The sequence below is a fragment of the Lissotriton helveticus genome, chromosome 10, assembly GCF_964261635.1.
Source record: "Lissotriton helveticus chromosome 10, aLisHel1.1, whole genome shotgun sequence".
Taxonomy (NCBI): Eukaryota; Metazoa; Chordata; class Amphibia; order Caudata; family Salamandridae; genus Lissotriton; species Lissotriton helveticus.
In genome coordinates this window covers 1207750618-1207767893 of record NC_136071.1, presented here as the reverse complement: position 1 = coordinate 1207767893, position 17276 = coordinate 1207750618, and the positions used below count along the sequence as shown (strand labels likewise).

Sequence of the window (17276 nt, the reverse complement as noted above, 5' to 3'; positions counted from 1 at the left end):
TGACGTCGGAGGACGTAGCAGTCGTCTAACCCTCGCCTCGTTCAATTTTGAGATCGAGCTTGCAAAATACAAGACACATTTATAGGTATGTTACATTCTTTCCTGCCGATTACTAAGTAGGCACCTCATTCGATCTATTACTGACAAATCTTCTATGATTATTTTTGCAGTGGCGCAACCATATAACATTTATCAATTGCCTGGACTCTCGGTACCCCGCCATGTTGAGTCCCAATGTAAGTTTATCTTTAAAATTATGTCACATTACGACACCAGGGCCAAGTATTTGTTTTACTAGCTGGTCCTCTAATTTATCTTCACAGTAAAAACAACGCTACCAGACTACTTCAGAACTAATATCCCCTGGGTAAAGGCCGACAGCGCTTTACTTCCTGTATCTAATGTAAGTGACCAGATGACTCATATGCTGTTTTCGTTGGTCCTGCATTAAGAATGTCATGTCCTAAACGAGTTTCACTATTCTTATTTTAATCTAGAATTCGTGTAATTAACTGATACCTTGCCCGGGTGCGGATAACGGCAACTGGTATTTTTATACCACCATCACCCCTTATAACCACGTGTCCAAATTTGATGTAAGTTTATACATGAGGTACAATACTGTCTGAATTGATGCAACACTGGTTAATCTCTCCTCTAATGTGGATATTGAATATCATTTAGTTAGACCTTGACCGCGAGCTTGGTCTTAGCATTCATGAGGTACAATACTGTCTGAATTGATGCAACACTGGTTAATCTCTCCTCTAATGTGGATATTGAATATCATTTAGTTAGACCTTGACCGCGAGCTTGGTTTTTCTAATCCTCATACCATGGTAACTGTGATTTTATTGATGTTAAATAACACGACATGCAATAGGTCGCATAAACGAATCGATCTAACGTTCATTTTTAATTTACAGATTCAAATGCCCCACTACCCCCCTGCATTTGTCCTGATGAAGACCCCGTTATAGGATTAAAAGTAACCTACAGCTAGGGGTCGAAACGTCGACGCCTCTTCTTTTCTTTTTTTGGACTTCCGGCACATGCCCATGATTTTTTCAACTATGTATGTAGCCGTAGAATGTTCTTAGATTGACTGTTTTCAAATGATGCCTTAATTGTTTTGGCTTTATTTTGAGTCATTCCGAAATCTATGTAAAATTGCAGCAAATGCACCCTTTCTTGATTGTATTTATTTCTTTATGACTTTGCACTGCCCTGAGCACCCCCTCTCCCTTTCTTTTCCTACCCGATTGGGGCCTATTACTAAATGTAAATACGATGGTTGTTTTACAAACGAAATCAGGTATTGTTAAATAAAGGACAATACGGTATACACCTGTTACAACGCATTTTTTACTCCGCACTACCATTACAACGCGACTTTTACTCCGCATACCGTTACAACGCATTGCGCTGGGGGGCGCTGTAGGATAGGGAATAAGTTTAATTTTCTATCCAACACCTTCCCTAGTGTCCACGGGGACTGGTGTTGGAATAGAAAATTATACTTACCACTATCCAGCGCCCCAAGGCGCTATGCGTTGTAATGGTATGCGGAGTAAAAGTCGCGTTGTAATGGTCTACGGAGTAATAGTATGCGTTATAACGTCATACATCCGGACAATACTTTTTCATAAGTAATTTGGATTGAAGTTTTTCTAGTTTAATTGCACTTTAAACTTTCTTAGTGTGTGTTGTACACAATACTCTCTCCTTGCGGGGACCCCCCTTCCTGTATACCATATAGCGCCCAGGTCCCCGCGACTGCATGGGTTCAACCCCCCCTTTTTGTACCGACGTCACAGGAAGTACACCAAAGGTGGGACGTCGACGCCCACCTGGGCTACGAAAAAAAAAAAAGAAAAGACTACGATTCCGGACCCAACCACTAGACCCCGGAATAATGCACAGCATAGTGAATCCAGAAAGATCTTCAAGCTGCAAAACTACACCGACATGTAAGAAACTATTCGTTATGTCTGTAGCTGATACCTACAAGCTGAGTTTAGGTCTGTAGCTAAGACCTACAAGCTTAGGTTAGGTCTGTATCCGAGACCTACAAGCTGAGGTTAGGTCTGTATCCGAGACCTACAAGCTGAGGTTAGGTCTGTAGCTGAGACCTACAAGGTGATGTGAGGTCTGTAGCTGAGGCCTGTTACTGAGGTTAGGTCTGCACCTGAGGCCTGTAACTGAGGTTAGATCTGTTGAGGTTAGGTCTGCAGCTGACGCCTGTTACTGAGGTAAGGTCTGCAGCTGAGGCCTGTACCTGAGGTTAGGTCTGCACCTGAGGCCTGAAACTGAGGTTAGATCTGTTGAGGTTAGGTCTGCAGCTGGGGCCTGTAACTGAGGTTAGGTCTGCAGCTGGGGCCTGTAACTGAGGTTAGGTCTGCAGCCGGGGCCTGTAACTAAGGTTAGGTCTGCAGCTGAGGCTTGTAACTGAGGTTAGGTCTGCAGCTGAGGCCTGTAAATGAGTTTGGGTCTGCAGCTGGGGCCTGTATCTGAGGTCAGGTCTGTGGCTGAGGCCTGTAATTGAGGTAAGTCTGCAGCTGAGGCCGTTAACTGAGTTTGGGTCTGCAGCTGGGGCCTGTATCTGAGGTCAGGTCTGTGGCTGAGGCCTGTAATTGAGGTAAGTCTGCAGCTGAGGCTGTTAACTGAGTTTGGGTCTGCAGCTGGGGCCTGTATCTGAGGTTAGGTCTGCAGCTGGGGCCTGTAACTGAGGTTAGGTCTGCAGCTGGGGCCTGTAACTGAGGTTAGGTCTGCAGCCGGGGCCTGTAACTAAGGTTAGGTCTGCAGCTGAGGCTTGTAACTGAGGTTAGGTCTGCAGCTGGGGCCTGTAACTAAGGTTAGGTCTGCAGCTGAGGCTTGTAACTGAGGTTAGGTCTGCAGCTGGGGCCTGTAAATAAGGTTAGGTCTGCAGCTGAGGCCTGTAACTGAGTTTGGGTCTGCAGCTGGGGCCTGTATCTGAGGTCAGGTCTGCAGCTGAGGCCTGTAATTGAGGTAAGTCTGCAGCTGAGGCCGTTAACTGAGGTTAGGTCTGCAGCTGAGTCCTGTAACTTTGGTTAGGTTAACATTTGCTACCAAAACCTGCATTTGTTTTGAAACCCCATCACTCTGGAGTTACTGTAGGTTGTGCTATATTTGAAAGGAAAACTGAGCACTTAGACCTGACAAATAGCAGATGACAGCCGTGATTCCGTGATGTTAGGAATGGATTCCAGCCGTGCACTGAATGTTAAGGGCTCTGTGTTGACAGCAGTGTTTGTCTGCGAGGGTTATATTGGGTTCCTTGGTAGGAGGCGGCGATTCATCTCAAAGGAAGTAGGAAACCTATGTTTGAATCTCAGCTTTGCCACTGTAACGAAAATGTGATCCTGGGCGAAAGAGCCCTTGACCACTATCTGGGGACATCACTGTATTGTCTTTCACAAAGCCTTGCACTAATTATCCAGTACATTTTCTCCTCTATCTGCTGTGGTTTGGGTTGGCCTTGGCAGCATGCATTTTGTTTCAATTCTAATTAAAGTGCCTTCTCACAAAAGTAGGACTGTGGAAAGCCAAAGAACTCCTTAACTAGATTCAATCAACTGTTCATGAAGATAATCAATTCACAACAATGCCAAAACTAAAAAGCTGAACATCTGCCCCCTCTGTCCCCTTTTTAGGGGGCAAAGGTTATAGTTCATGTCCTTGGGTAGATTGGGGTCACCCTCAAACGCTCTGTCAGTTGAGCCTGTGGTGTGGGTTAACATGCTGCACGTGATTGGCTGCGAGATGAAGACCTTTCTTCCTTTTCATAACATGGCCCTCTTTTTAGATCACAGAAGAAGAGGAGGACCAGAGGAAGGCGGTGGCGGTGGAGCGGGGTCTGAGGTAGAGGAGCACTGGAGCGATGAAGGGGAGCACCAGAGCGATGAAGGGGGGCACCGGAGCGATGAAGGGGAGCACCAGAGCGATGAAGGGGAGCACCGGAGCGATGAAGGGGAGCACCGGAGCGATGAAGGGGAGCTACGGAGTGATGAAGGGGAGCACCGGAGCGATGAAGGGGAGCACCGGAGCGATGAAGAAGTAAGAGACAAGCCAGGGACCCCCATGTTACAGTATCATCCACGCACCCCAGAGACACGGCTCACACCCCAGAGTGCGGCCTCTGGCCCCCTTGTGGGCTTTGAGACACATGTCACACTGCGAGAGACACTACTGGAACCCCTCCTCTTCAACTATTTCATGCACCCTGAGGACATTGTTGCTGGGTGTAGCTCTTCCCAAAATGTTATCATGGGTAGGTGTCCATTTATCAGGGGGCGGAGTCAAGTCAGGACAAGGTCACGGTGGGACTCATTGGAAGGGGGTGCAGTCTATGTTGGGGCGGTTTGGATTGTTTGTCACTCCGGTTTGTACTGAACTGTTTTGACTGGAGAACATGTTCTTTTCAGGCAGGAAGCTTTGCAGGCAGTTGCTTTGGAGCTGGCTTCCCTGTCGAGGGTTAAAGTTGCCGCAGTCATGAACAGTAACTTGAGTTTCTATTGACGTTCTACATTTGCTGCATTAGCATGACGCTGTGCTCCCTGAATCATTATGTGAAGAAAGTCCTGAGTGACTTAAATACGTTTTACTGTATTTCTAATACATCTTCTTAACGTTTCAATAGATCTGTAGCCTTGTGATCCTCTGCAGGGCTTGGTGGGCCTGGTAACTTAGGGACACAAGAACCAAATGGAACCCATTGCCAAGCTGTTTGTCATCTAATGAGCCGCAGGTGTTCGCTTGTACTAGCATCGTCAGGACTATGATGCGCTCTTGGAGTATGATGGCCGTCGCATCCCTGCTCCTGCTGGTTGTCGCATGCTTCAGTAGCAGGAGCATGATGGCAGTCGCATCCCTGCTCCTGCTGGCTGTCGCAAGGTTGATGGTGGTAGCATCCCTGCTCCTGCTGGTTGTCACATGTTTCACTAGCAGGAGCATGATGGCAGTCGCATCCGTGCTCCTGCTGCCTGTCGCATGGTTCACTAGCAGGAGCATGATGGCCGTTGCATCCCTGCTCCTGCTCCCTGTCGCATGCTCCACTAGCAGGAGCATGATGGCAGTCGCATCCGTGCTCCTGCTGGCTGTCGCATGGTTCAGTAGCAGGAGCATGATGGCCATCGCATCCCTGCTCCTGCTCCCTGTCGCATGCTCCACTAGCAGGAGCATGATGGGCGTCGCAACCCTGCTCCTGCTGCCTGTCGCGTGCTTCAGGAGCATGATGGCCATCACATCCCTGCTCCTGCTGCCTGTCGCAAGCTTGATGGCGGTCGCATCCCTGCTCTGCTGGCTGTTGCATGCTTCATTAGCAGGAGCATGATGGCCGTCGCATCCCTGCTCCTGCTGCCTGTCGCATGCTTCAGGAGCATGATGGCCGTCGCATCCCTGCTCCTGCTGCCTGTCGCATGGTTCACTAGCAGGAGCATGATGGCCGTTGCATCTCTGCTCCTGCTGGCTGTCCCATGGTTCACTAGCAGGAGCATGATGGCCATCGCATCCCTGCTCCTGCTGCCTGTCGCATGGTTCACTAGCAGGAGCATGATGGACATCGCATCCCTGCTCCTGCTGCCTGTCGCATGGTTCAGTAGCAGGAGCATGATGGCTGTCGCATCTCTGCTCCTGCTGGCTGTCGCATGGTTCAGTAGCAGGAGCATGATGGCAGTCGCATCCCTGCTCCTGCTGCCGGTCGCATGGTTCACTAGCAAGAGCATGATGGCCGTTGCATCTCTGCTCCTGCTGGCTGTCGCATGGTTCAGTAGCAGGAGCATGATGGCCGTTGCATCTCTGCTCCTGCTGGCTGTCGCATGGTTCAGTAGCAGGAGCATGATGGCCATCGCATCCCTGCTCCTGCTGCCTGTCGCATGCTCCACTAGCAGGAGCATGATGGGCATCGCAACCCTGCTCCTGCTGCCTGTCGCATGCTCCACTAGCAGGAGTATGATGGGCATCGCAACCCTGCTCCTTCTGCCTGTCGCAAGCTTGATGGCCGTTGCATCTCTGCTCCTGCTGGCTGTCGCTTGGTTCAGTAGCAGGAGCATGATGGCCGTTGCATCTCTGCTCCTGCTGGCTGTCGCATGGTTCACTAGCAGGAGCATGATGGGCATCGCAACCCTGCTCCTTCTGCCTGTCGCAAGCTTGATGGCCGTTGCATCTCTGCTCCTGCTGGCTGTCGCATGGTTCAGTAGCAGGAGCATGATGGCCGTTGCATCTCTGCTCCTGCTGGCTGTCGCATGGTTCACTAGCAGGAGCATGATGGGCATCGCAACCCTGCTCCTTCTGCCTGTCGCGTGCTTCAGGAGCATGATGGCCGTCGCATCCCTGCTCCTGCTGCCTGTTAGAAATAGAAAAAAAATTCTTGGTATCAGATGATGATCGTTTATCATTCTTTTTAGAATGACTGTTAGAGACTTTACTAAACGTCAAGCCTTGTTCTCTGTCTTTAAGTGCAACTTTCACATATTTTTGAGACATTTCTGCTTTTCCTACAATAGCAAACGTTTCATTAAGGGGAGCGTCTCCACAAGTCCACAATTTCTCTTGAATGGACGAGTGGTTAGAATGCATGAATAATTGATCTCTAATAAAACTGTCAAGAATTGTACCAAATTCACAATTGATTGCTAACTTTTTTAAGGAGGAAACGTAATCCTCTCCCGACTCAGATTTCCCTTGCTTCCTTTTGAGGAATTCATATCTACTAATTCCCACACACACAGGTGGGAGGTAATGAGCATCTAAATCATCTAGGGCATCAAGGAATACATTCTCACTATCAGCAGGTCTTACTTTCTTTTCCATTTGGTTAAACACTGTTTCCTTCAGGACCAAGACTATGGAGAAGCATCTTCTTTTTCCTAGATTGAGAAAATGCTTCTTCATGATCTTCCTCTAATGCCTCAATATATTTTAAAAGATAGTCTTTCCAGTCAGACCATTTAATTAAAGGTTCACCAGGGTGTGGTAGAAATGGAACCAGAGTATGTAGTCCTCCTTGTGATGCCATAATAAAATGTAAGTAGAACTTAAGTAAATGAGTTAAATAAGAAAAGGCATGCAGAATTAATTGTTCAAGTGAAAGAAAAATGACAAATGTAAATACACTACTTGTGAACAATCAATAAACAGGTATGCAATTATCGTTATAAGGTGCGCACATCAGCGTGTGAAGATATACAATTCCGATGTGCTATAGTTTTTAAGAGGTGTGCACATCACTGTGTAACGAGAGAATTCGATGGGCAATTATCGCTATAAGGTGTGCACATCACTGTGTAAAGATTAGATGAATTGTGATATGCTTTGTGCACATCACTGTGGAAAAACTACAAATTGTATCAGATGTTAATATAAAGTACCTTGAAATTCTTTAAAAGTTCTGTGAAATAATATTTTTCCAATGAGAGAATTGAGTTGAGATGCTGGAACTTGTACAAAATGGCGGTATGCAACATCACGTACGTGACCCTACGTGATCATGGGTACCGCGTCCTGTCCGAGGAGTCGCATCCTTGTGTGGAGTGCAAGACAAGAAGGTTGCACGGATGGTTGGCTCATGCGTAGCAACAGAATGGCGAAGTTGCTAGAATAATGCGGCTGAGAAGCGCCGTTGGCTCAACCGTCGGAGATGGAAAGATTGAACAAGGTACAAACTTGAAGTAAGGAACAGTCCTTTCAGCGAGATTTGAAATAGTTGAAATTGCTTCGTAGTGTGCACAGTAGCAGTGAATACTTGCGGAATGTAATTCAATAGTCAATCAACACTGTAAGATGCACTCCACGTTCAGGCTGCCAGCAAATCCCCATTTGTCAGACGTTTAACAATAACTTATGTTAAAGACTATAAGGTCATAAATAATCCTTGTACAGCTTAGTCATTATCTTCTACTCACGATTAAAACACCAGTGAATCATTGACCACAGCTGTTTAAGATGACAGTTCTTCCCTTGAATTGTCGCAAAAAAAATGATGAGTAATTCTTGTAGTTAATCCATGAAGAGTAATTAAGTGAAGATAGTAAGTCCATATTTTTTTAATTATGGAATACATTTTTTTTTTTATATTCAATTTTAAAATCAATTGAAACTGCATGGGTCCACCATAATCTCTGCTTGTTGATTCCATCAAACGTTGCCAAAATATAAAGATGAAGGATACAGGATTGTAGGGAAGTAATCCTTTACTGTAGAACAAGCAGGTACATCTCACACCTTCAACTTCTCTCCTTCAACTGTCCTACTGTCCTCATCATTCTGGAATCCTACTGCAGAGCATCATCCAGTTGCCGTGGAGCTGGATCCTGCACTGCAGCCAGGACACCACAACCTGCCGCCCATAATCGCCCTAAGCGCTCCCATCATGGCCGACAGCCAACGATGCTCCCCGAAGAGGGAGAGAGGTCCCACCAGGAGGGGAATGGCGGTGGAGGAGTGATACAGTCCAGTGGCAGACTCATGGCCTCAACCAATACCCCAACTGGTGGCAAGCGGCTGCTGCCCTGCTCTCCCCGCCCAGTGGTTGGAGCAGCTTGGAGGCAGTGAGGCACTGAGGTTGTGACATGTGAGATCCACGCCCGGCACCCCTGAGGCACCATCGCTGCTTGGCTCCCCAGCACGAGAAGGGGGGAACCGGAAGGAGGCCCTACCGTGGCCAAAGAGAGACAAGAGTGGGAAAAGAGGGCTGAGAACTGCTGGAGGGCGCTGCAGCATAAACAATAAAAGGGACTAAACCCAACAGCGTCATATGTTTTGAATCTGGTGCAAGTGTGGCTTTTTCGTTGTTTCAACTCCTCTCCGTGTGTGTCGTCTCCTGTCAGAGCTGCGATGGTCTTACCCTAGTTCAACTTCACCTGCAAATTAAGGGACATATTTATGAGCCCCTTGCACTGCTGGAGTGTCACAATATTACATCCGAGGGCACGCCGAGCCACATTATGTGGCTTTGAATGACCTCATAGATGAGGAGTGAGGCAAGGCTGCGCAAATCACCCTCGTTAATGGGATTTTGGTAAAAGCAGTGCAACAAGTCACCTTGCTGGCCTACCCTAGGCCAAGGTGAAAGGACAGCAACCTTTCCTCCAGCACTGAAGCTCTTTCGGCAGCCTAGCGCCAATGCAGGCACCCTTGCGCAATGGTGCTTGTGTTATCAGCTGGGTTGTGCAGCACACATAGAGGAAAAAAACAAGGAGAAATAATGTTGTTTCTCCTCGTTATGCTTCAACTTGCGAGGCATTAGGTTTTGGTTCTTCTGCAGGTTTATCTGGTTTTGTAAATCTGGGGAAGCGTTAAATCCACGGCAACGCCCATGGAACGCCTCCCGAGCGCAGAGTAAGGCACCGGAGTGAATTGCACTGCCTGGCCTTACTCCATATCTATCTGGCCATTAAAAGCCATGCGGAGCGGCTTTGTTTGGCCTCGTAGATGTGATTTTGTAGTTTGTGCCACCAGAGTGTCAAAAAGTGATGTTAAAGAGACACAAGGGGCTCATAAATGTGCCCCCTAAGGTGGTGCCCAGGACTCCAACCTTGACAGATTGCTTTATCGCAGTGTGCTCAGAGGGACATCAGTAACCTGAGAGCACACTGAAGTGGTGAAGTGGTGAGTGTAAAACAGTATTCATTCGCAATACAAAGCCATTCTGGAGACGTTGAGGACACATTTAAATTCACAGTTGCAAGGCCAGGCCCAGGAGCTCCAGAGTTTGAGAACCCTGCTTCACCCTTATAGTACAGGTTACATTCTTATTTCCATGAGGAATTTCATAATCCCGATTACACCTTACCACTGGCATTTGTGGATGAAAGAGAAGCTTAGATTCAAGCAGCCGCATGAAAGCCCGCTACTCCCGGGCAATGTCGCGTGCGGTGCTTGGTGGACATCTATCAAGGTATTCACAGTTTACAATACAGTTTTTTAAGTCTGTTTTTAAAAACGTGTTTTAAATGGAATCTTGTGCAGGGCTGCTGGATAGGGGGGAGACCTCTACTATTTAGAAGTAACCCTTCTGTCTCTGCTTGCAGAAGGCCCCATCATGAGGGGCCTGGGGAGTCGTCATGGCATCACTGGAAGCCACCAAGTCATGTTTAGGAGGGACAGAGTGGAGCTGCGGACTGCCTTCTTGCACTGGTGGTCGCCTTCCACTGGTTCAGACCGAAGGGAAGTTATGGCTGTGAGACTGTCTCGTTTTAGATCTACATTTGGGAAGTCACTCGTGGTACTCCCATCTACAGGGCATCTACTCCTCTTGCTCCTGTGGGACAACCTCATTAAATTCAAATCCTGTGTGCAGAGATGGCTTCCAGAGCACTGTGCCAGCTTTTTATATATATATTTACTAACAGCCACAAAATTGTAATAATTCCCCAGTGCAGACTTGGAGACAGAACCCTCTCTGTAGTGGCTGCCAAACTCTGGAAATTGCAGTTTACTTCCTGCAGCCGACCTTCTTTGCCACTGGTTGCTGGAGAGCGGATTTTCACTAGGTTTGAACGTGCCACGTCATGCGCTGGTTCACACTGAAACACTATGTTCTGGCTAATAGCAATATTGAAATCTCATGGCCAGGGTCATCTGACATGAAACAGTGTATTTCTAGATGGATTTCCCTATTTTCACAGAAGTGCTAGTTGAGGGCAACTAAATCTTAATTTGGAGCTTCCCAAAGTTCACTCTACAGGAACGACCGACCCCCTTTAAGAAATATTTTCTAAGGCAAGCCCGTCTGCACCCGGATCGCGCCTAGCACCGAACCTCGTGGCAGTTTTCAGTCCCACTCGCCTCTTGTGAGGAGCTATTCCTGGAATAAACTCTTGGCACTCAGAGCATCTGGTAAGAACTCTTCGTGTTACATTGGAGTCTCGCTGCATCGTAGATACCCTGCAGTGTCAGGTTTAATCAAACACCCACGAGTCCTACAATTGGCTTCAACAATCTAAGCAGTTTAGCTGAAACGAATAGTCTGGCTGGACAGATTACTATTGCGTGTACACTACTTAACTCTAGATCCTGAATAAAGAACAACATTGAAATTGCTGATTTTCTAGATGCCTTCAAGCTCGATGTAGCATTTATAACTGAAACATGGGCTGATGCAGCATCAGGCCCTGACCTGGTCTTGGGTATCCACAGGAGTGTTCTATTTCTACACTGGACAGAGTTGGCAAAGATGGTGATTCATCGCGATCAGTTCACTGTCTTTCTCCGCAGCGCCCTTAATTCTTGAATGTGGAGCACTCCTGTCTCTAACGGACTAATTTACATTCAAAGACCTACTGCTTCATCGCCGCCCCCCCCCTCAAAGCTCCCTCCAAGCCCTAGATCTGCTTTTATTCAAGCCTTAGCCCGTTACTGGAATCAAGTCCTAGCTTATCAAATTTCATGATACTAGGAGATTTTAATTTTTACCAGTGGGTGGTATGTTCTCTGATAATCCTCCTCTTAAATTCATGGCTTCACTACCATTGACATGGTGCGACAATAGAGCAGTTATGTTATGTTATGTTATATTAATATACACTTATATAGCGCATTATCACCCAGAGGTATCTAAGCGCTATCAGCGGACATACACAACCCACGAGAGATGTAGAGCCACCAAATCAGAGGGGCTTCCAGGAAAAGCACAGTCTTTGGAGTTTTCCTAAAAGGGAGTAAATTAGTTTCCTTCCGAAGTTTAACTGGAAGGCGGTTCTAGGCCTGAGGGATGGTACTAGAAAAGGCGCTACCTCCCATGGATGCGAGGTTAAACCGGGGGCAGACCAAATTGCATGCATCGGCTGACCGAAGGGCCCTACTCGGCATGTAACTGATCAATCGGTCCTTAATACAGCTAGGGTCCGAGCCATAAATGGCCTTGTGTGTAATACAGAGGCTTTTGAATTTAGTTCTCTGGGCAATTGGAAGCCAGTGTAAATCCTGAAGTAAGTGCGTGGCCCGGGTACGCCTAGGTTTTTTAAAGATCAATCTGGCAGCGTCGTTCAACACAACTTGTAGCATGGCCAACAGGTTTTTTGGTAGGCCATTGTTAGAATCGGGGGTCTCTGGTTGGCACAGGTATGCACTTGTGACAAACAGGGACCCTCTCTTCCAGTCAAAGCAAGGGAACTACTCCTTCGAATAACCCCTGCTCACCCTCTAGGTAGTGTGGCGCGAGCAGACAAGGCTAATACTCAGGGCGATAGTTAGTTAAGCATTTATGATCACGCACAGTAAACCCACTGACCCACCACAAATGGACACCAGTCGTAAGGTTGTATCAAAAATAAGTAGACTTTATATAAAAGGTATATTCATATGCAAGATTAACACAAGACCATATAACGTTTAGCGATTTGAGACCACCAGATTTAAATAGGCAATTAGTCTTTAATGTTCGTTGTTCAGCAAGGTACGATGACAGGGAAAACAGAACGTTGCGGACCCTGGATCCGATATGAACTCGAGACGGAGTTCACGTGTACCTTGCTTGTGGAAGTCCGAGGCGTTTCAGGCGCGGCTACTGGTGAGGGCGGACCCGGGATGAGGCCGACGGTTCTCCAGGGGATCTCTCAGGCTCGGGCCCCCCTCGCGGTGCGAGGTGGATGAGCAGGACTGTGGAGGGTTGTGGCGATCCGGGGTCGATGCAGCTCACGGGGCGAGGCGCCGTTCAGGCCTGCGGGACGTACTACTTCTTAGCACGCCAGGTCATACTCGTGGATCTGTGAGGGGCGTCGCGTTCTCGGGCAGACGGGTGCAGCACCAGGCTTCCGGTACCACTGTATGGGGAGGCCTTTCTTGAGGTGCGGCACAAGCCTTGGTATGCAGGAGGGCAAAGCGAGAAAGTCGGGTACGTTACGACGTACGGACCGTCCGAGGCTATGGAATGCACTCCGTGCAGATTCCGGCTGGAGAAGATGAGAGGTGCACAACGCACTCCGTTAGCGGGCGAGGTGACAGGAGAGCGGGCGGCCCAGCACTGAAGCGAAGAGCGACTCAGGAATGAGCGGGGCTCTCTGCGGCGGGGCGACCAGGCTCCGAGCTGTCACGACCTTGGGAGGGGCGAAGGCACCCGAGTCACAACTCCGGCGAGGGAATAAGAACTAAAGCCCAACAGCAGACGGGCACAAGCAAAATAGAACCCAATGGTCCTGGGGTTCCGTTCAGGGGGCAAGCTCGCAATCAAGCCCTTGGAGATCGTCTTAGGCACAAGTCTACAAAGTCCTATCTGGTCTTTTCCTCTCCGTTCTCAGCAAGGCACCACTGCAGGCCAGTCTTACAGGATTCAGACCGGTTTCCGTCCTTCAGCTTCTCTTGGTCCTTCTAGTCAGGCAGAGGTTCGTCGTGGTCAAAACTGGATCTGATTTGTAAGGAGCCGAGCTCCTATATATATACGGCGTTTCGTTTGTCTTTGCAGGCCAGGGGGCCTGAGCCTGGTTCAACCCAGTTTTGGAGCACTCTGTTGACAGGAAGCTGCCGTCTTCTTTCAGGGTGCAGGGCAGGGACATCAGACGCTCCGCAGGAGGTGGAGCCAGCATTGTGGTGGTGGAGCACAACCCTATTCAGAGTCAAGGACTACTCCACCCACCCATCCTGTAGTAAGCATCCTATTCACCACCTGGTAACCCCGACTGTCCCCAGGAATCTCCCAGCCCTGTCACTCACACAAACCCAGACAGCAGATACACATCCTGGCAGAGGCGGGCTGAAACACTTAGGCGAGCAAATGCTAACTTTCTAAAAGTAGCATTTGCAAACACAGGATATTAAAATAAACCTTACTAAAGGAAGTATTTTATTATTCTGAGTTCAGGCATACTAACTCAATGTGCTGCCGTATTCCCTGAGTCTGCCGGGACTATATCGTGTAATAATTCCGGCAGCTCACCGTGGCCTAAGAGAACGGGTAGCCCTTCAATAGTGAAAAATGAAAAGGGCGGTATTTCACTATTAGGACATGCCACACACTAGGCTTGTCCTACCTTATGCTTACAATGCACCCTGCCCGTAGGCCTACCATAGGGGTGATTGATATGAAGGTTAGGGAAGGTTTAGGGACTGGCAAGTGTGGGCACTTGCCCAGTCACCGTGACAGTATGAGACTGTACGCAGGGTCTGCAATGGCGGACCCAAGACACATCTTACGAGGCCGCTTCTGTGGGTGGCGCAAACAGCTCTGCAGGCCCACTAGCAGTGTTTGTATTTTCAAGCCCCGGCACTCCTCGTGCACGTTACGGGGGACTGACAGTAAACCAAATAAGCCAATCGTGGAAATCAATTACATATACACTTTACATTGGGAGCACTTGCACTGCGGCACGGATTAGCCGTGGCGCAGTGCCATGAGCATCGAACACCAGCAAAACATCTGAGGCACATCATCAAAAAGTGGAAGGGAGACACACGCCAAGGTGCCAGGTCTAACATCCATAGTATAAAGAGTTGCCATAATCGGTTTTGTCAGGGTTTATTTATTTTGTATTTTTTTTAAGTTTTATTTTTATTGCAAACAAGTCAGGAAAAAAAAATTACATACATTGTTTTCTTCATAGTGCATGGTAGAGGATTCGCGTGGGCAATCTGCTTGTGAAACCGACCGGGGGACTGCGAGGCGACACGCCCCCTGCCTCCCGCCTACATTACGTTTCGCGACACCCGCTCCGCGGGTGCCGCTCATTAACTGATAGAATCTCTGCGCTGGAAGCTGAATCATCCTACCTTGGAGACCTGCCGAGACCTGCCTTTCCTCCCTGGTGTCCCGGCTGGTGTGAGCGCATTCCGCAGTCGGCGGAATCAGCAGCCGCTCCCAGCCCGAGGACTGCATGGTAGAGGATTCGCGTGGGCAATCTGCTTGTGAAACCGACCGGGGGACTGCGAGGCCCAGCATTCCTCAAACACCGCAGCTGATGCCTCTTCCCCCCGCAGAAACGCCCCCCTGCCTCCACGTATAAAACTGACGCAAGCCTCACCGCAACGCGGGGCGCAGCCCGGGGCGAAGACCGGGCAAAGAGCGGGCCGTTTGAGGCCGTTCGAGAACGCGAGAAACCGGACCGGGCCACTACATTAAGCCCTGCCCACACGGATTAGACTTACATCCACTTCCTCTATTTGCCACCAAAAACCTGTTTACCTACTGCTTTTTGTTTTATAAAGTCCTCGTGTACCTATCCTAACAAAAATGAATACGAGGGGTAGCAAGCAAAAAAAAAAAAAAAAAGTGGGGTTGGTGAGCAACTGCTAGGGCCCATGGATGACTTTATCACTAAGGCAAACTCGTTCATAGGCCAAAGCATCAGTCTGATAGAGGATAGAGTATCCATCGATCTTGCTATTGCAAGATGATCTTCCTTGGGCCCATTGGCCGTAGCAAGAACTCCCGAGACAGGCGATAATTTAACTAAAAAACCACAAGGTAACAATAGGCTTAGCCTCCCAAATGTAGTAGATCTCTCAGCCTCCCAACTTTCTGTAATGAACTCAGACTCAGACCTAGAAAAAAAAACTGAAATTCTACCTGACTATACTCCAGAGGAAGTAAGACAAGCAAGAGGGCGGAGGGAGGGGGCAATCAAGAAAAGAAGGGAAAAGGAAAAGGGGGAAAAAACAATAGTCATGGACTCCGCTGAATTACCTCTTAGTTCAAATGCGGTAGGGCTAACTTTGCAAACAGTCGATGATACCGACCACCATGTGTTGGTACATCATTCCTTACTTAATACCCCAGACATTGTTGCCTCAGGCTCACCTGTTCCTTTATCCCCTACTAAAGAATCTGAGACGTCAGAGTTGGTAAACAAAATAGCTGCTCTACTAAACTCGCTCTTTCTCCCTTAACAAAGTAGATTATCAAATATTGAGAAACATTTATTTACGCTTATAAATCCTCCAATATTAAAATCGATTCAAGGGCCTCAAAAAATGGGAACAAACAATCTCCCAGGATCTATTCCCCAAAGTAAAACTACAACCTTAGTGTGTCCATCTTCTAAGCAACCAATAGTATCAAAGGCCCCCATATCGGAGAAACCTTCCTCGAAAGAAAAAACGCCTATATCTCAGTTAACAACTGCACCAAAAACATTAGTCTTAAAAACACCAGCTCAAAAAACCCCGGTTCCAACAACACCAGCCCCAAAAACACCTCTTCAAAAAACATATATTTTTTTTTTTTAGAGTTTTATATAGCGCGAACTAGACCCGAACCGAATCAGGTATCAGAGCGCTTTACATATTTTTCCAGTTACGTTACATTTTTACGTTTTTCCAGTTACTTTCATTTTAGGCACGGGGAGATTAAGTGATTTGCCCAGAATCACAGGAGGTTTTGGCATTGTTACCGAGACTCGAACCCAAATCCCCAGGTCCGAGGTCGAGCGCCCTAGCCGTTAGGCCAACTCCTCTCCCCTATCACATTAAACCCACTAGTAAATAAGGGAGGTGCTAGAGCTACACATGAGAGCAGATTACCTGTCAATATGCCACCTGAGGCATCTCCATTTGTTGTGGTGATGGCTGGTGTACCAGAACTGGTGGGACAGGGTGTAGAACCTAACTGGTCCCTAAAAAACAAGGCGCAATATTGGCTAAAAACAAACCGCCCGATTCCCCCCAATTGGCCAAGTAGGATACTAACAGTATGTAGGACCCCATGAGTTGGCCAGGGAAAAAAACTATACAGGGAGACTGCATTGTGATCACTTTCGAGGATCCCAAAGTGATCGAATATATTTGCTCATGGGAACACCATAGCACAAGCAGTGGGATAGATACAAAGCGCCTATCCTTCTTCTACCCCAAAAGACAGCATAGTAATTATCTCCAGGAATTTGATAACTCCTGGCGCAAAGCAGTTCCCCAGCCTTGGGAACTTAACATCCCCGGACCAAAAATAGCCTTGCGCTATAGCGATCACGATAGCTTCTGGCGGGCTGTGGAGCCTAACTATCAAATCCACGAGGGCCCATGGCAGACTGTGGGCCCACGGAATAAAGGTAGAGAATGGGAGCAGTGGGGTGGGCCCCCACAGCGACGATACAGACCCACCTATGGGGAAACACCATACTGGGATAATTGGTCGGGTATTCCGACCACGAATCGCTTCAGTGGCCTAGAAATGGTTGATTGACTACTAGTAGAAAATGTAAACACCGACCAAATTACTCTACCCCCAGATCCCACAGGGATGATGATTGTATGGCCAGAGAATGAAACACAATATATGTCGGTCATTTACTGGAACATCGCAGGCCTCCGCCCAAAAATAGAGGATGGCT

The 17276-nt window shown here is 48.0% G+C and overlaps 1 protein-coding gene across 1 annotated transcript in view; it reads left to right on the top strand.

Moving 5' to 3' along the window:
- The window catches only part of LOC144784213 (uncharacterized), a 255285-nt gene extending 240065 nt beyond the window's left edge, over positions 1-15220 (top strand). The window contains exons 6-8 of the mRNA XM_078662868.1: positions 3827-4045; positions 7826-7935; positions 8768-15220. Of these exons, the coding sequence (XP_078518994.1) occupies positions 3827-4045; positions 7826-7851 (245 nt within the window). The 3' untranslated portion in view covers positions 7852-7935; positions 8768-15220. The remainder of the gene's footprint in view (positions 1-3826; positions 4046-7825; positions 7936-8767) is intronic.
- Positions 15221-17276: the final 2056 nt, after the last annotated feature.